General features: G+C 43.3%; 2 protein-coding genes across 3 annotated transcripts in view; one reads left to right on the forward strand and one right to left on the reverse strand.

Moving 5' to 3' along the window:
• Nucleotides 1-452: 452 nt before the first annotated feature.
• On the forward strand, nt 453-12585 carry LOC144128520 (myotrophin-like). The gene is made up of 4 exons (XM_077661963.1): nt 453-641; nt 1788-1898; nt 4678-4761; nt 10928-12585. The coding sequence occupies exons 1-4, from the start codon at nt 573-575 to the stop codon at nt 11012-11014; spliced, it is 351 nt and encodes a 116-aa protein (XP_077518089.1). The 5' UTR covers nt 453-572; the 3' UTR covers nt 11015-12585.
• A 1274-nt stretch (nt 12586-13859) lies between these two features.
• The window catches only part of LOC144128518 (very long chain fatty acid elongase 4-like), a 50650-nt gene continuing 38832 nt past the window's right edge, over nt 13860-25677 (reverse strand). For both annotated transcript variants that reach the window (XM_077661961.1, XM_077661962.1), the window contains 6 exons: nt 23806-23993; nt 22925-23005; nt 21378-21549; nt 18915-19042; nt 18143-18292; nt 13860-15143 (listed from right to left, as the gene is read on the reverse strand). In XM_077661961.1, coding sequence (XP_077518087.1) covers nt 14994-15143; nt 18143-18292; nt 18915-19042; nt 21378-21549; nt 22925-23005; nt 23806-23993 — 869 coding nt within the window. In that variant the 3' untranslated portion in view covers nt 13860-14993. The remainder of the gene's footprint in view (nt 15144-18142; nt 18293-18914; nt 19043-21377; nt 21550-22924; nt 23006-23805; nt 23994-25677) is intronic.

A 25677-nucleotide genomic window follows, 5' to 3' on the forward strand; every position in this document is an offset into this window, starting at 1 on the left:
CTGCAGTGTTAGAGCATTCGTTCCATGCGTTTAACTGCAGTGCCGGTCGGAAAAGTGGTTTTAAATTTCGCGGCCTCTCGTCAATCGCAAGACAAGAAATAAATGTACACTTAGTCCTTTAAAATAATATGTAAACATGTTTACAGCAATAATAAAAAGTTTTATTATCTTGGTTGGTTGTAAATTTGTACAGGATACTATTATGAATACTTCTTTCCCGCAGCTTTGCGGCTTTGCGGCGTAGTTATAAAAAAAATAATAAAATTAGCTACCAAAATACAGGAGAAAAGACGACATCGAGAAAAACAACCGCTACATTTTGCCTGTCGCTCTTTCCTTAACAATTTCCAGTGCCATACTATTTATTACGTTCGAGGTGAGAGTTGGTAATTCTTTTTAGCTTAAGGTGCAATTTCGTTGCAAACAATGGAGCTTCAAAAACAGCGGGGGAGAGGTTTTTGGCGTTGGCAACAAGGAGCAGAAATTTTTTCAATGAGTGGGCATTTAACTTGAGAGAACCGTGCCGACCCAGCTTGTGATAATACCTTTTGCTGTCACTACAAGCCTCAAAGATGAGCGATTTCTTGTGGAGCCTCAAGAACGGCGACCTGGAGCAAGTCAAGGATTGCGTGGAGCAGAAGGTGTGTACTTCAAGCGGAAATGCCGATGGTGTATCGCCCGTCGGTCTCGGTTTACTCAGTGTAACTGTCGCCCTGACGCTGTTGGCGCATTTATCAACCGTCTGCCCCAATATCGCTGTTACAAAACAGTTTTGTTCCTGCAAATACGCAGTTCTTATCTCTTGCAAACACGGCTACATACCTTCATCGGCAGAAATTAGTCAGCTGCGATAGCATTATACTTTTGTTCTCTTTCCGGACGTCGGTTATTGGGCTGTGTTCCTTTTTTGGTTTATCGCGTTGCGGGTGTTATGTTCATGTTTCTTTGCTTATTTTTCGGTTTGTGAATTAACACCTTCAAATTGCGTGTTTGCATGAGCAAACTGTAGCGGGTCGTTTGACGCAAGGGACTCGCAATGAAAGGAAGCGTTCCGTTACGATAGAAGGCGGCAGCTGACTTGCTTTCGTTCCGGCATTTAGTTGCGACAATTCCGGAATGCGGTGCTTTCTCTTTAAAACGTCTGGGTTGGTCTTCAGTTAACTGTGTCGTAGCAGACGATCGCAGCGCGTTGCTAACTTTTTGAATCTCATAAAACTTAAAAGGTTGTAAAGAGTCATCGGCATAATTTATCTGATTGAGAATGCCGGTCAGCTTTGGTGTGTACTACATGTTTAGCCACTCCTGAGCACGTAAGCATGGCAGTGTATATTTTAGTCGCGTTTTTTTTTTTTACATTCCATTGTAGATGCAGCAATAAATTTTTTCATGTGCTAATAGGTCTTTCAACAAGATCAACTTCGTGCTGTGAAAATTCCGGAGAGCGAAGGGCATTTCGTCTGATTACTATAAGAAAATTTCCTAATTTATTTTGAGTCCTCACATAACAAATTCAGTGAGCATAATTTTTTGATTGACTGTTATAAAATTTTTACATGGCCTCCTCTTGAGGCTTTCGTTGTAAATCTTCTAAGGGCTGAATCAGATAACTGGGTTTCTCACATAAGCCCCTTTGCCACCTCCATCAGAACACATCTGAATTTCTTCCTGCACATTGCACTGTGCAGCTATAGACCTGTTCACACTATAATTCTTCATATGCAAAAGAACCAAACTAAAACATCAAAGCCATGATTGTCACCGATTGTTTGCTTTAAATTCTTTCCCAGGGCCTGGACGTGAATGCCTCTATCGATGGACGGCCCCCACTCCATCATGCAGCTGATTACGGCCAAGCTGATGTCCTCAGGTACCTGATAGACAAGGGGGCTGATGTCAATGTGAGTATTGGAGCTAGCCGCTCTGCCACGTGCTGGTTACACACCGCAAGAGTCAGCTGCACTATTGTTGACTTACAGGATAGGAGCTAAAATAGAGAAAATATTTCGCATGTGCCCCAGAGAGACTATAATGGTTTCTAGTGTTTATACCCAAACACACCTATGGCATTAGCTAGCATATATATAAAGTGCCTTTGTTCGGTAAGGCGTGACAAGAGTGGTCGCCGAAGCATGTTCCATATTATTATGGTCGGGACTGTACCTGAATTAAAACCTTGACTTTTGATTGTAAGAAGAACTGACAAAGAGAAGCAGCTTTCGAAGACAGTGTAGTGGTAAGTGAGAGCGGCAACCTCTCTGACATTCCAGGACGACTTTCTTCGTATCTTTTCGGAAAACCATATACAGGGGCAATCACACAGATTGCATTATTGCCAAACATAAGTAAGGATACCGCTACACTTCATATTGCTACAGAAGCGTACACCGTTCCTGACCTGGAATTCAATGAAGGTGCCAAACTGGTATTGCATATTGCTGCAGGTGTGCCGTAAACCAACATGGCAACATGTACAGTCGTGCCTCGTTAATATAGGCACTTTGGTTCCCGCACAAAACTGCCCATGAAGCTCAGTAATGTTGCAGTTTGGGCATATTGGTGCGACATGACATGAAAGTTTAAGTGCACAACCAGACGAGGACAGTAAATAAACACAGATGACCCAGAGCGCTAACTTGCAGCAATTTATTAGAACTGAAGAGCATAATATATAGGCAAGTCATGGCCTGACATCACACATGCAGAGCCAGCAAAATAATCGGTGACAATGCAAGTATTGTGATCCCTTTGAAGACAGTGCAATAGACGGCTTGGACACACAGATATCCCCTAAATAGTCAACCAACTCTGCCTTGATGATTTCGCACGTCAGTTGGTGGCTGCTTTTTGTGATGATAGTGCAATCCTGATACATTTGTGTACAATTCAATGTCACTTGGGTCTTCCCATAGACCAGAACTGGGTACTGCACTAGGATCTGCACTTGATTCACATTTCCTATGGTGCACATCGAGAAACCCCTCGCACCATTCCCTCACATTTCTGTGGGGTTCATGGAGGCGATCATTCACACACCTCCCACTTTGACCTACATAGTACATCTTTCTGCAGGAAATCGGATTCATCAAATGTACGGCATCAGTTGTCTATAGCTTACCGATCTCTTTTGGTCATCTTTTTGCTTTAGGTGAGCGTTGGGTTCACCGTTACTATAGTCCAACCTCGTTATAGTGAACAGGTAAAAAAAATCATAAAGTAGTTTGATAAAGCCAAAATTCATGATAAAAAATTTTGTCAACTAGCGCAGGAGAAGCGAAATTTTGTCAACGAAAAGAGTCGTGGGGGTTCAGTGGTTACGCGCTCGGCTACTTATCCGGAGTTCCGGGTCTGAACCCGACCGCGGCGGCTTCGTTTTTATGGAGGCAAAACGCTAAGGCGCCTGTGTGCTGTGGGATGTCAGAGCACGTTAATGATCCCCAGGTGGTCGAAATTATTCCGGAGCCCTTCACTACGGCACCTCTTTCTTCCTTCTTTCACTCCCTCCTTTATCCCTTACAGATACTGCGCCATTTCCTTGCCACAAAAAACCAATTATTATTATTATTATTATTATTATTATTATTATTATTATTATTATTATTATTATTATTAAAAGATAGTGGCTGAGAGGGACACTTTCAGAAGCTTTAGCTCCATTTCCATGCTGCTCGTGGAGATTCCGGAGGTCTTAAAGAACAGAGTGCCAAAGGTCAGTTAGATTGGCTTTCCCGCACAGCACTGGCAGTACACGACGGCAGTAGTTCAAACCGTATCACAGCAGTGTCGCTTGAAAAACGGGGTGAAATAAAGCTATCGCCGCTTTCATCACCTCCATGACAGTGGACATGAGTGCACGATGTCTACTGAAACGCTACAACCGATCATGCTGCTGGCTCTGGGCACTATCGACAGCTGGGAGAGGTACAGCCGGGTGTCGACCACTTAACTACCAATTGTCCTCACTGCTAATCTTCTGTGGCACTGTTAGCATGAGCGAAATAAAGCACGAACCTTGGCGCGAATACTTGCTGCATCACCAGCAGTCACTTGTGTAGTGAGGCAAAGCCTGCAGCCTGCCATCTGAATAAGCACAGCATGGCGCTCGACAGTTTGGTATATCCATTTTACGGTCAACCAAGTTTGATGTATAAAGTTAGGATAAGGTGCATTTGCCAAAAATATTTTGGAACAGATGTTTGCAAGCAGTAACACAAAGCAAGCAGCAGTCTTAATTTTGTGTAGGCATGAAGCTAAAATAAATAAAGTGAACAAAATGAAACAGCAAGAGCTTCATATACGCACATACCAGTGAAGGGGCCTCCTCCTTCGGATGTGCTTTTACCAGTGAAATATTTCCTCCTGATCAAGATCTGAAAAAAGGGCTTGGCAAATTTTCGGGTTGATGACTGCCACCCCTTGCTTTCTCTTGGTGCCATCACTGTGTGCAAGTAATGTCACAACAAACAGAACACAAGTTTCGTGATCTGATAGTGCTGGCACATGGAGTACTGAAGGTATGGGAGTGTGTTTTGTGTAGGCACTCATATGTATGCCTCAAGCAGTCTTATATGCATTGGTGTGCTCTGATCTCACAACCGTGTTCCTTAGGCTGGTACCTGGAATTGGTGAAGTGTGTTAAAGGTGTGAGAAGGCTTATGTTATTGTGTGGTGCACTTCCAGGCTAAGGACAAGTATGGAATATCGGCTCTACTAGCGGCTATTTGGGAAGGCCACACTGCCTGTGTCAAGCTCATGGTTGAAAAGGTGAGCCCAGCTCTGCTGTATGCCATCCTTAGCTCTAGGGACAACCCATTTCAGTTGGCATTGAGTTGGCCTGAATGCAATTGCAATTGGTATAAATCGGAGAACTGCATTATTATTGCAACTCTGCAAAATGCATGTGAGAATATTTGTATCACCAGCCTTTCTTCACTAGTGTCCACTGTGAAGTAGAACATATAAACTGATTGTCTATGTGAAAAATCAAAGCTACAGCTCTTGATTGGCAAATAAAAAAAAAGCATCATTTTAACTACATTTTAACTACCGTGCAGTTTTTCTCTTATAGAAGTAAGCAATTACAATTTCAGAATCTTTGAATTTTATGCATTTTGCAGGGTTCGTATGTCGCTAAAATATCAGCCACGCATTTTCCTCGGGACCATGGTCATAGTGTAGAAGTGCTGGTGGAAAGGTTATTTGCTAACTGAAGGAATGAATTTGAACGATAAAGCCGCCGTGGTGGCTGAGTGGTTATGGTGCTCGGCTGCTGGCCCGAAGGACGCGGGTTCGATCCCGGCCGCGGCGGTCGAATTTCAATGGAGGCGAAATTCTAGAGGCCCGTGTACTGTGCAATGTCAGTGCACGTTAAAGAACCCCAGGTGGTTGAAATTCCCGGAGCCCTTCACTACGGCGTCTCTCATAACCTGAGTCGCTTTGGGACGTTAAGCCCCTATAAACCAAACCGAATTTGAACGATAAGAAGCAACTCCTTCAACTCATGCTCTTGGCACTTTTCGCAAGTGCCATGTAATAAATAATATGTTATGCATGTAATATGTATAATATTAAAGCCCACTTGGGACCGCAGTGGGGGCCAAGTGGTTCAGTATCTGCCTCGCATGCGGAAGGTGCAGGGTTCGATCTCCAGTGCCACCGGGTACCCACCGGGTACCCACCGGTGGTACAGTGGGTACAAGCTTTTCCCTGGCCTGGTGCTCAGCTTATCTGGGGTGAAATGCTTGGAAAATGGGTCTTTGACCCTACCTTGAGTAGTCGAAAACAACTTTTGCCATGACGCTCTTTGGCCACAGATGCCCTTGCACCATAAAAATCCATTGTCATCATGTATGCCCGCTTGCCGTGTGATGTCAGCGCATGTTAGAGAACCCCAGGTGGCAGAAATTCATCAGGAGCCTTCCGCTGCGGTGTTTCTTGAGACCCATGTGTTTGTTCGGGGCATTCAACTCCATAAATCACAAACCTGCAGCATAGCTGCTTATGTTGTGACTGGGAGCTGCTTTGCGCTCTAGGCTCAGAGTCGGTGCGGGTCTCTGAAAATCCTTGGATATGAAAAAGGTATTTTCAAGGGCTTTTAGAGCCGTAAAATTTCTGTAGTTCCCTGAAAAGCCCCGAATTTCTTGTGTAGTAAAGGAAGCACCCACAAAAGAATGCTAGCACGTTCTAAATTATGTTTCTTTTAAGTAAAAATGCTCATGCTATGGATAATTTTGCAGGCAGTTTCGAACAGGGTATCGAATCATGCCACAGTGACTGAATCCCAAGCAAGTGACTCAACACTGGGAGAGAATCTATGCACATGCTTGTTTTTTTACGCCTTTTCATACAAATAGTTGCATGCTGCTGCTTTGATGTAGCTGTGACTTGTAGTCTCTTGAGAGAAAGTTGAGCAAATTCTTTTACACCTCTTCTAGGGCACATTCATTTCATCATCGCTGCTGTTGATGATCTCTGAGGTAGTTCAAGTTCTATGCAAATTTACCAGAGCAAAAGGCATAGCTACTCTATCAATTGTAATGTGAACAAATTCCAGGGGTTATCCAGAGATGTCTCAGACTGCTAAAACAGGGTATCGACCAACTGGGAAAACCGTGAAAACCAGGAATTCACAGGGAATTTGGATAATCTGGAAAAACTCAGGGAAAACTCAGGGGATTTCTGCTTATATCAGGGAAAATTGGCTGCAGTTCTACATAAAAGGAATTAAAGTCGCGATAATGCTACCTCGTGTAAACAATGTGAACAGCCATTGCACGGATTGTCCAGTGCGTTACGCGTCCTCTCCTCAGCGACTGCTGGCCTCCAACATTGTGATGTCAAGCGGAGCATCCCAGCAAGGCGGCAAAAAGCTTTGCAGTGCCAGCGGCGCTTCCAATTTCGAAGCATATTACATTAAAAACGGACACTTTCCCGCGCTTCCCCCGGCGCTGTGGCCGACGGCAGAATGCACGCTTTCTGCGGTTCGCACGTGCGCTGTTGGATGGCCAGCGGCCTCCCCTTGTTTTCCTGTGTTTCCGAGTGGACAGCTCCAACAAGGCAGCGGAAAACGTTGTGAGAACATGTGATAGTCCCAAATGAACTCTTCCTCCCTGCACATCCACAGCATCCCTCATAACCCGTGTGTCGCCCTGAGACATTAAACTCCACCATTTTCAGTTTGGCAGAGCCCCGGCTACACTGCCATTAACTTCAAAGCGGTGATCATGAAGTCAGTTTCAGTTTGAATTGAGTGGCAAGGAAATTTTTGGTGCAGTTATCTCAGCAGTAAATGCTTTTTTTGATGCTGGAAAAACATAGACATGTTCAGAAAGAACCATAGAATCGATTTTTGTGTTCCCTTTACCCATCTCTCTTTTAAGTCATTCATGCCCCTTGCTCAGTATGTGCACATGTTCTTTTGTTCACTGTGCACAACACACTCCATTCTTGACTCTCATACTCAATGCAGCAAGTGCACAAACATGCGTGCTTCATCTGACAGGAATGCTGAAGGGAAGGCTCACTACTGGCATGGAGGCCCAGTGCGTGAGGTTTCTGCTCCTCCAGCCCCATGTTACCGCACTGACCTATTTACACCTTCATTGTCTTCCTGTTTGCTGCTGCTCGTGTGACTGTCACGGGATTAGCACATTCCACTTCTTTCCTTCACCTTCCCCTTTCTTCACACTGCTCCAAGGTGTCTCACTTTGCTCTCCACACCCTCTGCACTCTTTTCAAAGTGCCAGCACAAGGCTATGCGGTTACATTCAGACAATGTAAGAGGTGAACTGGAAGGGCAGCGTGTACCAACTAATTGTGGTGAGATTCAGCTTTTCAGCTACATGTACTGAACTTCATTTGATGGCTCTTGTGACATATATCTGCCTATGGACTAAGGGAGACGCATGTTTGCGGATACTTACAGCAAGGTCTTATGATTCAAAGCGTGTGATGCTGGTGGAAAATGGTCGGGAATGCCTGACCATTTTCATCTTTTGTGCAGTTGGAGTCCACATGCACAGGGTGCTTGCTAGCTAACTATTATGTTGCAGGATGCCATGCTAGGTGTTTCTGAAGATACAACACTCCACACTGCCAATGTACACTTTGATTGCATGCTTTGAGCACCTCCTGGCTTCCAGCAACCTGCATTCATAGTCATGACTGCTATGGTCACATGATTATCATGGGGCGCACTCACTTCTTTTATAAAAGGACTCCTTTGTATCAGGTACAAAAGTCTGCACGGCACCCGAGTTGCAGCCAGAGCTGCAGCCAGAGCTGATGGCACTGCTATTAGCGAGTAGCTCATGGCCACACTTATGGAGGTGAAAGTTGGACTTGTGTGCTGTAATGTGAGAATGTGAAATGAGGTGATTACTTTTAAAATGGCACTTGTGCACAAACATTGTTTCAGATGTTCCTCAGACTTCTTCAGTTTTTGTCACATATTTCAGTGCTTGTTGTCCACAAGCCCCACATTTGTGGCACTCCTCAGCATTTGGGGCTGCCTTGCCATCTGTGCCTTAAGGCTGTGCTGCATTAATTCAAGCATTAATTATCCACAGACTTTCAAGATATTGATAGTAAAACGGCACCATGTGGCTGGTGATAACCGCAACAGCATCTCATGATTGCCACCTACATTACCTGCAATGCATGTTGTGCATCTGCACATGCACAGCTTGAACCAAGCAGTGGTGATGATCTGCGTGTGTATCTATCTTTTTGGAAACTGGAAGCACAAACTTCACTCGTTGGTCTCATTGCTATATTGGCCACTGGCATCAGTAAAGAAAGCTTCATCTTTGATAATCCGCGATGGCTGCACGCTCGCTATGCTGTCTTGTACGCTCAACTAAGTAAGCCCTTCAGGCACCACTGCTTCTGTTTCCTGCATTAACCATGTGCCATCCTAGCTCACCCAAAAATGTCAGTGTGGAAAGGTGTTTTCCATCCATCTATTTTGAGCATTCTGTGTGGAAAAAGTTGATGCGCTTGTTGCTCACCACTGCTTCCCAACTCATGCTGCGGTGAACCCCACGTTAACAAAGATAACTGTCACAAGATGGTGCTGCAGGTGTCAGAGACCATTCGCAGCCCTGTCGCTAACAATGCCTAATAGGTCTTTGCAGGTACATAAACATTAGGGTTTTTTTTTTTTTTACTTACACTGGCTGCACTAGTGCAGTATGGCTCCATTTGTTTTTTTGCCAGTGTAGGAAAGTGTAGCTCCGCCCACCTATATGAACGCATTTCTTTTACACGTAGTATAGCATGAAAACTCCGCATTTTACGGAGCTGTAGGTGGCACCATTTTTTGTTGGCAGGCACCGTGAATGCTGCAGCTCGCTGGTCTGCAAATTTTCGTTCACCTGGACGGCTGCAGCAATGTGGTGGTGCACCCACATGTCGAAGGCAACGGCAGTTCTATCTTCTATGAACATAAGATCGCTTATTCATTTTAAAGTGATTGTTTGAGGCTACTGAATAGTACTTTGTGTTTAGATAGGCTCCATTTATTCATATGGAATTGTTGGTGCCGAATCACCCACATAAAAAATGTTGCTCAGCAGATAAACAACTCAGCAGAGAAAAGTAAATCATGTGGAGGAAATTGCAAACCGGGGCGTTTCCAAACCCTCAACTGTACAGTAAATGGCATCCGGATATCTTTAATCCGTGATGTACACACTGCAGTAGCATTGCAGATCTAATCCACATGGCCTGGATCTGCCCTTCCTATAATGAACTGGATAGGAATGTGGAATCCTGGGAGACCGTATTACTCAACCACGAAGCAGAAGAGCAACGCAAAGTCATCGGTCTCGCCCTGACCGCCGCAAAGTCCCTAGGGATTCCGGCCGATGGTTAGGGGAATGAGGGGGGGGTTTAGGCTAAAGCCTTCTCCCTGTCACTTTTTACGGGTGCGAATTAAAGTTATTTCTCTCTCTCTCTTTTGCATAAATGGACATCTGCATCACTAAGTATGTTAGTGCGAAGCTTTCTGCGCTGGCAGTTGCGCCTTTCACGTACGCATATGTTAGTACAGCAGTGTCTCAAAGCAGTACTTCGCTGGCCAAGAGCCAGAACAGACATCAAGAGTCAAACCCCATACATATATGTTGTGGAACAATGCTTTCATCACTGCATAGAACATGGTTTCCCTAGTCGCAATGGGAACACGGATGCTTCGTGCTTCACTCAAGGAACTTATCTTCAGACTGTTCATCCAAAAAAAAATACTGTGCCAGAAATTTACCAGCGATCGCTTAAACCTGCTCCATATATCTGCTGAGTGAACGATACAAGTTGGTGTAGTATGCTCTTCTTCAGGGGGCTCTTTACATTTCTCCACCATAATAAATGCTGCACAAAGCCATTTTGCAGTGCATATTTCTTCATTTTATCTTATATTATCGTGCAATGATCCAAAAGTTCAGAGGTTGTCGTTGGTTCCCGAGGAGGACAATGCGGTATGATGCTATTGACTGATGTTTGTACAGGCCTACGTGTCATAGCTTTAGCCCCACCCTCTGCTCACCTGCATAGGCTTGCACGAAATATAGCTCAGAGTAGCTTAAAAAAATAGCTCTGTTGAGTCAAGGAAACTTCATAACTTGCTTCATTGCTAGCTGTAGTATTGCAGGAACTCTGCAATGACTGTCTGTCCTTGCATTTGACATTTTGAAGTCTGCTTATTTTAATGGATTGAACATTGCTGCCTTAAGTACTCTCCTGCAAGTACGCTGAAGGCTTGGATCTTGTAGCCTTTGCTGTCAATACCACTCTCAATTGAGTGCATTTGTTGCCTCTGAAATCCAAAGGCACGTTCAGGTCAGTGGAGGTTGGCACATTGAGTTCGTGAGTGAACATAAGAGTGTGAAGTTGTTGCTGGTGTCTAACGTGTGCTGTTGCTTCTCACACGCAGGGTGCGTCTAAGGAAGGCAGAACACCCGACGGCCAGACCTACCTGGAAGCTGCCGAGAAACAGGAAATAAGAGATCTGCTCCACTGATGGCATTCTCTCGGGAACCTCGTGGGAAGAGCAAGGGCTCTCCTCCCCTCCCTTGGATTTTCACTCCAGCCCTTTTGCATTGTGTCGATGTTCACATGAGGGCCAGTGCACATTACCAGAATGCGGAGGAGAGGTTAGATATTTATAGCAACACTATGCTTTGCGTGTTAATCCTTATTTAGTATGTTATTCACATTCTTTCCTGGTGTCCATGCTTTCTTTGTCATGTGGTGATGAACAACATTCAAACCACTTTGTGTATTTTTTTTTTTCCACATTTCAAGATTGAAACTTTCGTTCCTTTTGTTTTTCCTTTCTCTCGCTTTCTATTGAAAGCTGGAGCAGCTTAGTTTTGGGAGAGTAAAGTGCCTTACAAGAGCGAAACACTGCTGGTTCCAGGGTTTTAGCAAGTGAGATTCGAAAAAGAAGCTGCCGCACGGTTGTCACGTGTGAATATGCGACACATCAAGTGACTTGGTTGCTGTTTAGTAGTCGATCCTGCCATTTTTTTGTCCGCATTCAAAGTTGTACCTTTCTTTATTAAATTTAATCCTGCCATTTAAAATGCTTCATATTTTATTTAAGGAAGCTCGACCACCTAGAGTATATGGAGAATTATTTAGGTCATGGTTTACTTCGCCTCCGAAATATGGTAAAAGCTATGTGATATCTTCTGCCATTTCCTTTAACCATAAGGATGCAGTCCACAGTTGTCTCTAGCTAGTTCAGCCATTGAAGCCTTCCTCGTTAATGTCCTCAGCCTAGCTTCTACAGTCTTGATGTAACGACGAAGGGTTTAACTTCATCTGCTGCCATTCTTTGTGCTACATTGTTTCCAGCAATAAAAAAAACTGATTGTATGCAATTTACAGCTGTGACAGGGACTGAACAACACAATCTGTGACTTGGTAACTGACAGCATATGTTTTGGTGTCCTTATGGTGGGTTTCCACAGTCTTGCAGCAAATCCATAAGTGCAGATTTTCATCATCACAAAGTGAGCGCTGCACCATTCTAGAACAATTTGATGTGAACCTTTGAGATTTCTGATGAAAGGACTAGGTGTTTGGCTGAACGACTGTATATCCTCTCTTGGCCTTCCTGACAATGATGTAAATTAGTGTCTACAGTTATGTAATAGTAGTCTCTCTCTGAATTGTCCTATTACATATGTGTATGTATATATAGGAGATTGTCTGTCACTCGTTATTTTCCTCAGATGTCTGGAATGTAAGTCTAGTACTTGGAGGTGAGATTGTATATGCAATGTGTGTACATGCCTCTGTGACAGAAATGTGCACTTTCCCAAAGAATGAAGCTTTATAGGAACTTAGTGTGCTTCTAGCGTTTCCCGAAAGCTCCAGCAACTTTCAGTTTATGCTGTACCCCTCTGCCAGTCTATACTTAAAAGCAGATTCAGTGGAGGGTCATCATCTCTGCTGAATAATGTTTCTCAGAACTTTATGGTGCCCTGTTGCAACTTCATACTGAAGTTGTTTTATGACTGGATTTGTCGATGTCCTGTTTGGCTGTCATGTGAAATAAACCTGAGCAAGCTGTAAGGAACAATACTTCCATGTCATGGCGTCTTTTAATTTGTCTTTTCCACCGAGTTTCCTCAAACTATATCTGTTATAATGGGAAGCTCTGACACAATCAGGAGAGACCTATTTGTTGTACAAAAAAAAATGGTTTTGGGGAGCAAGGCATAACATGTACTGTAGCTTGAGTTGCGGCCTTATGGATTTACTATTGCCACTCAGAATCCGCATCATACACCAATGCCTCGTTGCCTTAGTACTGGTCTGAACTGCGCAAAACAATACTTTCATTTTTGCTAATTAACGTATTTACTTCCGTAATTTGTGCTTTTTTTTGCTTTAAATTAGTTCCAAAAAAGGGGTGCTCAAATTACATGGGGATTTCACGACCATGTTCTAAATTAACTCTAGAACTTCTTAATGCGCAATATATACCGTGTGCTGCTGCCTGTATGTCAACCCCCCTCAACTCTCGCCCCTCGCTGGCCAGAAAAAAGCTGACTCAAAATATAGGATACATGTTTTCTCCCATCCGCTCCATGTTATGTAGTTCCCCACGGGATGGCATGAAGGCACATGCACAGCACAAAGCAGTAAACGCGCAGCGATACAATCTGAAAGCCAGCAGTCACAGGCAAGTGTAGATAACAGGCAATAAACTGACGCCCTCGCATGCAGCCAGGCTGACTAGCGACAAGCCGAACAACGAATGGTTCGGTAGTTTCGAATTCCAGTGTGCGACGAAGTTTACTGAAAATTTTCTTTCACTATCATTGGTGCGGGAAAGTGACCGCGAGCGCAAGCGAGCCGGGTAAATAGCATATAATTCTTTTCCTTCCCATTCATCTTTCGTAGCCACACATGGTGACATGGCCGCCTTGTGCGCACCCGTGTGCACGCTGGTTGTCTGATGTTGCAGGGAGTGTAAAATGTGCGAGTATGAGTTTGTTTTTTTTAAACCCAGGTGTTAACTTGGGGATGCACAAGTTACCCAAGTATATAGGGTATACTAGCTACAGAAAAATTTCCCTCTGTGGCAGTCTCTCATTTCTCTTACTGTAATAAATTTCAGGTTCATTTCAGCACTCTACTGGCCTGCATTATAGTACCCCAATACGCATCAATAATTAGTTGACAGAAAGCCCGACAATGTTCCTGCCAAGGTATATGTATGAGTGCTGGCTTTTCTGTTGCTCTCGAAAGTAAAAGCCATTGTTCAGGTGGTGTCAGAAACCTCCTGTCAAGGTCCTTGTGTGTAGGTTAAAAAAAAATTCTCTTACTGCAAAAGATCTTGGACACTGAATGTAGTAACGTGATTTTTATTACAGTATTTAAGTACTTGAGAACACTTTGCTAATTCACATGCAGAAAAGTTGTAAAAGCATCATCTTTCTTCTATATAACCCTGCAGTCATGGGTTAAAACACAGAAGGTTTTGTGTAAAACGCGATATGCATGTTTGTGCGTTTTATTTATTGATCACCATAGTATTTAGTTCTGGATGTTCCTATTATTAGCAAGGCATCAAAGCTATTGGAATCTATTGCCTAGCACAAGAAAAGCGCAATATTTTTTTTTTTCCTGCGGTGGCTGCGCGAATTTTCCATGATGCGAGGAGCTGTGGCATAGCAGCACTGACATAGCGAGTGGTCTTAAAAAGTTTTTGTGGTACAGTTCTCGAATTCAGGAGCGGGTATTTCTCGCAAGTGCAAGCATCTTCTCTCTGTCAGTGTCAGGGTGATAGTAACTCTGAAAGCAGTGCCTTTACAGACATTTGGTTGACATATGATCCCTTCGTGGCACTTATTTCCTCATCATGCAGTGTGTACAATGCAGTAGTACAGCTGTGATGTTAGACATGGTTTGGTTATCATTGGCTTCAGTTTGCTTACATGCCTTTTATGAGTTGTCTGTGACCAGAACACGTGGCAGGTCACAACAGAAAGCACTTAGTATTGCTGGAATGTTTATGGTAGCTCTGTGGAGGAGCTTGTCACTATGCTTCAGCATGTATGCTCTAGCAAAACGAGCACTGTGTAAGTGGTCGACAACAGAACTGTACAGCGTCTACACTCACTATGTATTAATGTTGATGCTATTTTCTTTTGCACAAAGAAGCAGCATTCATCCAACACTGCATCTTCACGACAAAAAAAAAAAAAATTAATCCTGGTAACGGCATTTTAAACCACCTTTTTTGTGGCATGGCTATCCCACCCCATCGTTCTCTGCTGACTGGCTGAATGATTGCGGCACGTGTGTCATGCAAAGCATGCACGGAGTAAGAGCTGCTCTTTCTTTTGCGATTCACTTGAATGACATCTTTCGTAATTCTAAATCCTATGATTATGCAGGGCGCATTTGACTGAATGGCCGGTGTGGTCTTCTGCCAGTGAATGTCGGGGCAGAATTCACTCAGAAGGCAAGGCATTGACGTCCTAATCCCTCTTCTTGGAGTCACTGTCCATAACACCCTCTGGGAAGCACATTGTGCTGAGTGAGGGCAAGAGGTATTGCTTGTCGATGGAATCACTGTCCTCTTGTGACAGTTCACCAAGCTCCTTTGTTTTGCTTGCTTTCGCTTGATACTGTAAAAGCAAGGAAAAAAAGTAAATAGAAAGCATTGAGATCCACAATTTTACTTTCTTTAGATGCATTGCACCCCTTTGCCAAGAAGTAATTGATGTGAATACATTAGTAATTAATTTATTTAGTACCGTCATGCAGAACCCAGGTTGGAAGTTGCTTTTTTCTTTCTGTTAATTTAAGCACATTTCACCAAATCACATTTCCAACTTCGTATTGCAAATGTTCATTGACTGAAATTACAACCTTCAAAAAGGACATTTATTTTTTCATGTGCTAAAGTCTGACTGACTGCATTGCATCGTCTTAGCGTTACTTTGTGTGCTAGCAAAATGAAATAAATTCACAGCAATCTGAATTCAACATGCATATGTTGAGAACCTTGTAAAAGGTCGTAAATGGACACTTTTTATAACATAGTTGCCGTTTTTAATGTAGCCACAATGAATCTTCAACCGTATACATGCATTGAACCTAGCTTAGTGGAAAATTGCTTATAGGGGGATGGTGTGGAAAACAGGTAAGGTTGGTTTCAGCTTTGTAGTTTAAGAAGTATATAATGTTAACTTTTGTATGTTTATTGTTTATTAGTAACACTTGTAGCCTTACAGCAATGCAGTTTGTTTATTCCAGCATTTTTCCCCCTTGTGGTCCGGTGCCGAAATATAGGCTAAGTTATAAAGTTGAATGTAACTTTCTTCAGTAACAAAAAATAAGATGACATTTAAACTTTGCTTGCAGATACCACATGTTAGCGGCCTTAATTAATTTAACCTAAAAAACTTCTCTACTTGCGTCATGCCAGGGAAAAAAATATATATTACTCTTAGTTGCCATGAACTGTAAGAGAGAACTTTCAGCTTTTTTTTCTTCACATTTATAAAAGAAACAATTTGCTAAAATTTAGGCTCAGACTATTTATAATAGACTGCAGTATAATCTGAGAAAATTTCTATGTAGTCCGATTAGTAGGTTCTAAGAAGGCATAAAATTTGAAAAAAATTTCAAAAATGTGATTTTGAGAATATGTTTCCACAATTAGGGCAATTTTTCAGTAGGTACCAGGAGAAGAAATACATTTGCTTGCTTTCTTATGTCTCATGCATACAAATGGGACAAATGCACTTAGAATGACTCTAGAAATAAAATGGCTTCACTTTCAAGCTATTTCGACCACTGGTTTCGTAGAAAAAATGGGTGCACATCTGTACCCATGACTTCATATGAAAGCCTCAAATGAGTAGTGCACTCGTACCTCAGTCTTATCAGTTTGGTTTGGTTTATGGAGGTTTAACGTCCCAGAAGCAACTCAGGCTATGAGGGACGCAGTGGTGAAGGGCTCTGAAAATTTCGACCACCTGGGGTTCTTTGAGACGCACTTTAGCAGTGATTAAGTTTGAGTAGGTGTTGTCTCCTTTTTGTTCCTTTGACCCACCCCCCCCGGCACCATTCTATGCGCTGTTCTTTTGACTGTACTCTTCTTTGCGCATAGGCTGCTATATATTCGACTTGGTGGGTTTTCTAAAATAATGTTGCAAGTTAGCGCCTGTATCGTCCACATCTGTGTCGTCGGTGTCTTTTTTACGCTATGTTTTCAAAAAAATTTCTCTCTTTTGTCTGTGTATTTTTTATTTTCTGAGGAGCTGTGGACCTCTGCCTTCTCAGCATGCTCTTTATCAAGCCCGTTGAGAGCAGTTTCGCTGAATTCACCTGGTGTGATGCAAAATGTTTTCAGAACAGCTTTTCATGCTTATTTCTGATCATTGTAATAAGTCATGGTGCCACAAGTGGCAACTTTCACAGTGTCGGCCCCAACAAATGCAGTAGGAAAGTGGCACCAAATCACCTGGTTTACTGATTCACCGGTGTTCTGTGTCCTGCCAGGGAGACACTTTCTCAAAAGGCAGGGTGATGGCAAAGCCTGAAGCACTTTATTAATTAATTTTAAAACTGGAGTTGGGGGTGCTGTTTATGTGGGAATATGTCTCAGGATTGCCCTCTCTAGGTTACGGTTGTACCCACACCATGAAACACTTCCCTAGGGGCACTCATTGATTTGGTGCCTTGCACGTATCTTCACAAATTGTTTATTGCAGAACTTTCCCTTCATTGCCCACTTCTTAACCTTTCTTGCCAAGATGAGGCATAATAGCAAGGAGGAATAACTTTTGAAAACAACAACACACCGCTAAAACAACGTTGGCTTCAATGTACCACAGAAGTGCCCCTACTGAAAAAAATTAGCAGGTACAGTGAATAAAAATGCCAGGAACTGAATATATTTTACATACATCGATATCTTTCTTATTAAAAAGTTTAGACATGCTAAATGAAACGGCGGAAAACATGTAAACAAACACTCATATCTGCCATTTTTTAATATTGGGTGGCGAAGCATTTGATGTCACTTTTAAATGTTTTGGAGCACTTCTCCGCATTCGCCACTGCACACGTTTGCTCCTCGCATTGTGTATTACTTTTTCGTAATGAAATCAAAATTCAAGTTTTGGTAGACTTACTCTACCATTACCCCTTAAGCTGTAATGGCATAACATACAATATTATTCAATATACAGAACAGCAATCATGGTTTCAGTTCTCTCAAAAACAACACTGATGCAGCAAAAAAGATTTGCAGAAGCCAGAGCACTTTACGTCATATTAGAGCACAGGCATATCACTGTCAACGCTGTCATATTTACGTTCTGACCCAGCTCAGCCAACTCTCTAGCTAATCACAGCTCACAGGGATCTGCTTAGCAACTTCCTGCTTTTAATTCATGGCTGTCAGTTGTTGTGGTGCAGGCTGGTGTTGTCAAGAAAACTATGCGCCAGGTGCAGCTTCACTAGCGGCTACTAAAACTTGTTTCAAAACAGACAGTCACATCTAGTCTTCAGCCTCCTGTGCTCTAGGTTTTTGTAGTGTTGCGATGTGTCTGTGAACTGCATCCATACGTGGATATTTGCAGTTAGTGAGCTCAGAGGATGCGGTTTCTCTTACCCTGCTCCTGTAAGCGTGAACGTAGAAGTTTCCGAAAAGTATGAGGAACGAGAAGGCGTACACAATGAAGGCGTACTGCATCCACCGTGTGAACTTGCAGCCACTGAAGATGGCATTGATGCCAAATCCAAGGCCAATGCTAAACTGCACCTGCAAGGCAGAGAATGCAAGCACTGTAAGCACATGCATTCTTGAGATTCCAGCACATGTGTATTCATTGTAACGATTGCAATCATCATAGCAAACACTGGATAATTTGCATACAGGGAATTCATCATCCATCATCAGCCCAATTATGTCAGCTGCAGGGCTAACCCTGCCCGTCACCATTTGCAGCCACCCTAGCCACAGGGACTTCCTAATCCCATCTGACTCCCTATTATGCCCTGCTATGTTTGCTTTCCTTAGAATCCATTCCGTTGCCTTGGGGTAGGGTAGCTTGATCAGAGCATTATTTAGGTCCGAAGGGATGTGATTAGGCAAATAATGCAGTTCACACACGTATGCACGCATAAAAATAGTAAATTTCTGTTAGGGGTCATATATAAATCAGTTTTTTTCACTGCAAGAGAAACTTACGGTGTCCAGGCAAAACATGGACATTTACATATGTGATTGTGCAAGCATGCCCGTAAACCAAAATATGCTGAGCAGACAAAAATGCACACATATCTACAATACTTCATTAAACCCATTTTTGTCACTAAATAATGGTTCCTTTGAGGTTATGCTTCTTAGTGCAGCTGCAGTGGATGACACAAAAGGCACTTACAAGCTGTATGAGCGTGAGGTGCTTTTTCCACCAAAGGTATTTCTGTACGGCGGGTCCCAGGGCAGTCAGACCGTAGTACGAGTACATCAGCACATGCACCAGGCAGTTGATGCTGGGGCCAGGAGCAGCTGCATGCACAGATGGTGAATTGAGTGTTGCAAGTGTGCATGGCACTTCACAACCCTGTGCCTCAATTGTCCCCACTTGCAATATCTGTACGAGTCCTTTTCTGGGGCACAACCACAGCCCAGAGAAGTTGAACCTTAAATAGAGAGTTTGTGTGCTACACTAGCCAAGGAAACAAATGTAGCGGTTGGTGGCTGTCTACAGTTCTTAATGAGCAGTTATGTCCCAAAGGTGCATCTGGGCTGATAGGACACATTCATTCAGTTTAAACAGCACTACTAACAACTCAGATGTACTGTGAAGATTTTTGTAAGCGAAGTTTCACCTTAATTTCTCCTTTTCTTGAGCTTGTTTTTGCCTGAGATAGTTAAAAATAGGTAAGGAGTATGCATTGTATAAGTTCAACATGAGTAATTTCCAGTGGAAAGCTACACAGTCTGGTATTCTGGCTACATTCAGAGGGAGTCGCTACATAACCGCGCACTGCCATGCAGGGACTGAAAGGTGCTTTTTATACAGATGTTGCAAAATAGTGGCAACTTGTTCTAGCTCATAGTCGTGGACATTTACTGCTCCCTTGCCTGCTAACTCCTGTGGGCTCTTCAACTGAAAAATTGTAGAACTAAGCATTCATTTTCATTTTGCTTCATTTGTGTTGCTTATCTTAAAACAGCAACCAGTAATGTTGCCCGTCAATTAAAACGAGAAACTTTCCGGTCCTTTCCAGAGCTGGACTAGACCACGTTTTTAAGATTGCATGCAGTTATGCAGTTATACAGATTAGTTCTTGCCCAAACTTGCCTGGAACGTGAGTTGGATCAGTGGCGTGAATTGACCTCATTACTGCTTTGTTGAAAAAAAAGTTGAATGTATGTTCATGACTACCACGATGCGACTGTCGCGTCTGGACGCTGGCACATTAATGGTGGGGGTGAGGTTATGAGGAAAATAAAGGAGTGCGGTATCTGTCTCACTATTAGTGAACGCCACAACCACACTGTGAGGGAAGGAATTAAAGGAGAGACAAAGAGTTTAAAAAGGGTAAGAGGTGGCGCAGTAGAGTGCTCTGGATTAATTTCGACCACCTGGGGTTCACTGGCGTGCACTGACATCGCATAGTGCAGCACACGTGCGTTTTTCGCTTTCATGCTCTGCACCTTAACTTCATAGCCACTAAACCGCTGCAGTGGGCATGCCGCTTTAATGTGGATGCATTTTAATTCCCGTTTTGACTTCATAATTTTGCATCGCAATCTCTGGCACTGTTCGCTGCTGTCACTTAGGGGTTGCATCTTTCTGCATGACATGTTTCTATTTGTTCTTCTTCGTGGAGCCAACTCATGGACTTACTGGTACTACCTCCTACTTCTACTCCTATTAATCTACGGACACTCATTTGCACGGCAAAAACGTGTTGCATGTGATGTGGTACAAGGCCAACCTCACTTGACGGCTGGACCTTGCTTATGTTATGGCTTTCTCTCTCACGCTCTCTCCTCTTGAAGCGGCCGCAGCTTTTATTGTTGACTGAGACACCTGAGTGAACACAGGATTAGAAACGAGCGAACGTTTCTTTTTTTTTTTATAGATGCACAGCCACTTAACTGTCACAATTGATATCATGCATTTAGCAAAGGAAGATGGGTGGGAGCCAGCACGATGTAAGAGATTAAAAAGTTCTTTGCGCTTTCTGCATGTCGGATGGAGTGGCCAGTAACACATCTGGCCGGCCACTTTTGCCGTTGATACCCACGCGGGGATAATGCGTTTAGAGGAGGGGAGACGCCAGAATTTTCAGAGTGTGTTTTTGCCATGGAATGATGCGAACGACATTATTAAACATGGATAACTACGCGGAATTCGTCGCCGCTCAATAAATAATTTGTAATTTAATTTTTCCCTCTGTAATTTCATTTTCACTTTCCGTTGCCGGATGACGGTTGCGACGTCACGAGTAACTAAAGGTCACGTGAGGCGTGCAAAAACTGCCTATAACTGCTGCATTGTCATTTTAGTCAGTTCGTGCCAACTCTTGCGCTAAACTGCTCCAGAAGCCAGGATGGAAGCAAGTGAATAAAGAGCAATCGCATTACACTTTTTGAATGCATCACGTGATCTGACGCTCACTTGTGACCATGGTGCTTGTGATGTCGCAACTGCCTTTCGACTGCTAAAACCGATATCAAAGCTGCATGGAATAGTAAGTTCAGTTATAAATTTCCCGTTTGCCTTCTTAATTCTTTTTTTCGTTCTGGCTGAGGCTAAGCACTCACACAGCGCGCGGAATTGGTAACGCAATGCGAAAATGCCGACACAAAAGTAACGAGTGCGACGTACCGGATCCGCCGGCAACCCATCGGATTCCGATCCACCAGAAGAAGAACATGGTCGAGTGGTGGTAGACGTGCAGGTAGGTGAGCTGGTTGTCCTTCTTGCGTAGCACGAAGAACACCGTGTCCATGAGCTCGATGAGCTTACTCATGTAGTACCACCAGAGGGCACGCGCGATCTGCACACAACGTATACAATGAAATACAACCCCTTGCCTGTTGGCTCTGAGGTTATGAGTCTGGGGATGTATCTGATGTTCCGGCGCGATTAATCGCTTGCTTTGCACGCGCCGCAGGAAATGTTTGGTGGCTTAAAGCTGCGCAACAAAACTTTGACATGCATCTGACCTGTTGGTGCACAACTTCACATGAACTGACTGCGGGATTCACTATTTTTCTGGAAACATCTTAGTTGAATTTACGAGAACAGCATTGTAATGGAGACGCAGATGTCAGATACGATGCTGCATTTTGTTCCAAAAAGTGCACAGAAATTTTTCGATGTTTACAGTATTGCGGCGTTCTGTTAGCGTTGGGCTCTACGCTCTCTAAACTGCTGCGGAGACGTCCTGTTAAATATTTTCCACTGCTTATATATAATATATAATATTTGTAATATATATATTATATAATATAATATATATAATATTATATAATATTTTTCACTGTCTCAAATACCATAGAGCAGAAAACCTACGCAGTACCGTTGACGCCGTAAAATGACTTAAAATTCTTAATTTTTTTTCCTGCCACAGGAGAGTACGAAGTAGTCCTCTCCGCTAGCTTTGTGTAGCCTTTATTTGTAAATACTGCCTGCGTAGTTGTACACTTCAGTGCATCATGAGGTAGGTGCTCAGCGTTGGTGAAATGTGTGCGAACGACCTCCTGCGAACAGAAAACGCGAATATAAATAGGAAAATAAGGGACCTTCAGTTAGAAGTAATGTGAGAGTTAGTAATGAGGAGTTAGTAGTAATGTAGTAGTACATGAAACTGGGCGCTGAAAGTTTATACATATACGAGCTTCCGTAATTTCACGCAAGTATTTCCCATAACGGGGAACGCGGAACCAATTAAAGAGAGATCCTGGTGCGAACCACCAAATTTTTTCACCCGTGAATTTAATAGTAGTTTTCACGCAATCTATTGTAGTGTCTGTAAAACTGCATATATGTTTTCTTGTTCCTGAACTCGCGCCAAACACGAATTCATGCACTATTCAAAGGTTTCGACTGCTGTAAGGCTGGCTTCACCGCATAATGACTTCATATGCGAAAAAGCCCTCTTTCACGCGGGTCGTAAGCGACGATGGTTGAATACACTGTCAATATATTTTTTTTTCTCGGCTATGTTTAACATAACTTTTTTCAGCAGTGTAGCGCTCGGTAGTGCCATTTCGGAGTACGTAGTCCGCGGTAAATTTTATTTCGTTCTTTCGGGTAGAATGATTGGTAGGTCCGTAAATTGAAATGACTCGTCAAAAACAGGAAATTTTATTCAACGTTATTTCTGCACACTCGCGCTAATATCACGAAATCGGTGATCCAGTACTTACCCTAACCTCGTACGGATTGTCGCTGTAGTCAACCAGCTGGCACAACCAGCTGTATCTCCGCTTGGTTATGCAATACAATATCTGGGAAGCAGAGGGCATGTCATTAGTAAAGAATTAAGCTGGATAAATTACCAGAGTTAAAATTGCGTCAGTGGTTGCATCTGCCTTCACATGACTCCATTTTCGTCACTTGATCACTTGACATGTGCTTTTCGAGAATTAGTCTTATTAGAAAAACGTAAAGGTATACCGAGCAGTCTCAGAATTATTTCTACGGGTAATCAATTAATGTTTATGGTGTCGCTTGCACGCCAAATTTAAGCACAAAATGAGTATTGTTTGAAATATTTTTTTCCTATCTATCTGTTTTAGCTTATATGTCCTCCACTGCCCTAGCGTGTTTCAGTGGAAAGTGAGACGGCAAATAAACAATTATTAGTACACTGTCCTGTCCTGGCCATTTATTGTACCAGTCGAGCGACATTATGCACAAAAAGAGCGCGTTCCAGCCGCATTCAACCAAGTGCTTTCCTTCTTATTCGGAGGCTGTATCGCGCGTAAGCTTGAGAAGGTGCGACACTTTTTTATAAATACACAAAAAGAAAAAGACAAAAGCTTTGAATAGACTTTGCGCCGTCCAAATCAGCAGTATGGGAAAATTATTGCATCAGCACATTTCAGCGTTTTTAAAGATGTTTGCACCCATCGACCAAAACTGAAACGGATTTGGCGCCCATGGATAGTATCGGGTAAAAGAATCACAGAAGAGACGCGATGAGAAAAAAAATGGTATTCAAGCCAGTGAACGACGCCCATCCTCAAAGTCCTGTCTCCGAGGTCGCACCGCGCAGCAGTCATCGGAGGAGGCTCCCTGCGTATACCTCGATGGCGATGTACAGGTTGAGTGCAGCGACCGAGAAGTTGTAGATGACCAGAAGGGGCTTGAGCTGGAAGGGCGGCCGGGAGGCCATGATTCGGGGCCCGTACCGCACCACACACAGGTAGGCTGCGATGATCAGCAGCATCGGGATGGGCGACTTCACCAGCCACCATTCTTCCGTGCGGCGGTCTGCGTCGGTGCACGGCATTCGCACACGGCAGATATTTGTGCGGCGTCAGAGGGCTCTGGATTAACAGCTAACATCTTTAGCCTCATTAAAAATTGAAATTTGTCATGTACCGATAGAGCACTGCGTTGAAATCACAGACACCACTCTCACAAAAATAGAAATTGTGTACGCTGAAAAAGCAATAAAACGTAGTACAGGTGTCGCCATCACCGGCCAATTTTGAAAATAAAGTGCGTGCGTCGACATGAAAAATTAAGCCCGGATCCCGGAGGCTATGCTAAATGCCATTCACTTCAAAACGGCGGTAACCAGTCCTCGCTATAGACGTATAGACGTCAGGAGTTTGAACTGAGTGGGGGGAATATTGTTATCTCAGCCATAAATGCGTTTTTTTTTTTTGCTACAGGACAAACGTCAACGTACCATGAAAGAGCCGGAGAATCAATTTTTACTGAGAACAGCAATTGACTGAAGTTGTATTCAGAGTCCCTTTAAGATTCATTCAGCCTCACCTGCAGTACGACAATGCACTGACGAGCTGCTGATGGACGCATTGAGAGCACATCGCCCAAGAGGTCTAAGACAACTGCGCAACAGTGTCCCGCGAAGAAATGATCCGGCTTTGCGGTATCTCTCTGTGATATCTGTTCCATTGCTCTAAACATCTCGTGTCCAACATTCTTGGACAAAAAGTTTGAAAATTGGGAAATTGTAAGACACTGTATTGGAAATACTGAAGATAACTGTCCGTTCTTCTGATATGTAGCAAAATCTTTCTGTTGGAATGTTTCCGTCGGTCGCATCGAACAGTTAAGACTGCCATAGAAAACCAATGGGGAACGCTTTTGATGATAGCAAAAACGTTAATAAAAAGGAAAATACAAGACTGCCGTCGGGTGGTATGCGGATATATTGATTGTTATAGTGAAATCTTAGATTATATAGAAAATGCGTTCATAAACAGTTGCCCGCTCAAAAATACCTTTGTCCAAAATTTTTGGGTATGATTGAAGCGGTTGATTATTCGCTAAGCGGACTAAGCACGCGAAATCTTGAGGCACAACCTGAGGTCGAGAATATTGCTTCACGCGGGTGTGCCACGCAGCATGATTGGGCTCTGGGGACAACTCCATCCAATTACTGTTCTGAGTAAAAATTGATCGTGCTACTCATTTACGGCTATGTTGGCGTTTCTTCAGCAGCAAAAGACGCACTTATCGCCGAGAAAATTGAATTTAAAAATCTTCTGATCAGCGGATACCACCTCAGTGATACCACCACTGCAATCGCCCTTAAATCGGCAGTTTAAAAACCATTAGATGCTATTAATCGCTTAGGCTTTCTATGTATGCACAGGTTGACTATGTGTGCAACGACTTCGAACTTTAATATGGCCCGGAAGAGTGCTGTCAAGCTGTTCAGTGTCTTTCTCTCCCAAGTTTCGTGCCCTTGTTCCATGACAATAATGTGCGCTAGCCACCCCTACAAAAGGCGCTAATAAGTTAGAGAGGGGAGACTAATACCTTAAGACAGGCGATCAAAATGTCGCAATGCGCAATGCGCAAAACGCAGAATCTACTTCGAGAAATGTGTAATGAGATATCAGCGACTACAAGTGGGAAAGGAACAACGCAAAAGTTACCCTTGCTTCGCGTTCTTAATAGCGAAAGTCGCTTACGCAAA

This window comes from Amblyomma americanum, chromosome 4 (assembly GCF_052857255.1).
Source record: "Amblyomma americanum isolate KBUSLIRL-KWMA chromosome 4, ASM5285725v1, whole genome shotgun sequence".
Classification (NCBI taxonomy): Eukaryota; Metazoa; Arthropoda; class Arachnida; order Ixodida; family Ixodidae; genus Amblyomma; species Amblyomma americanum.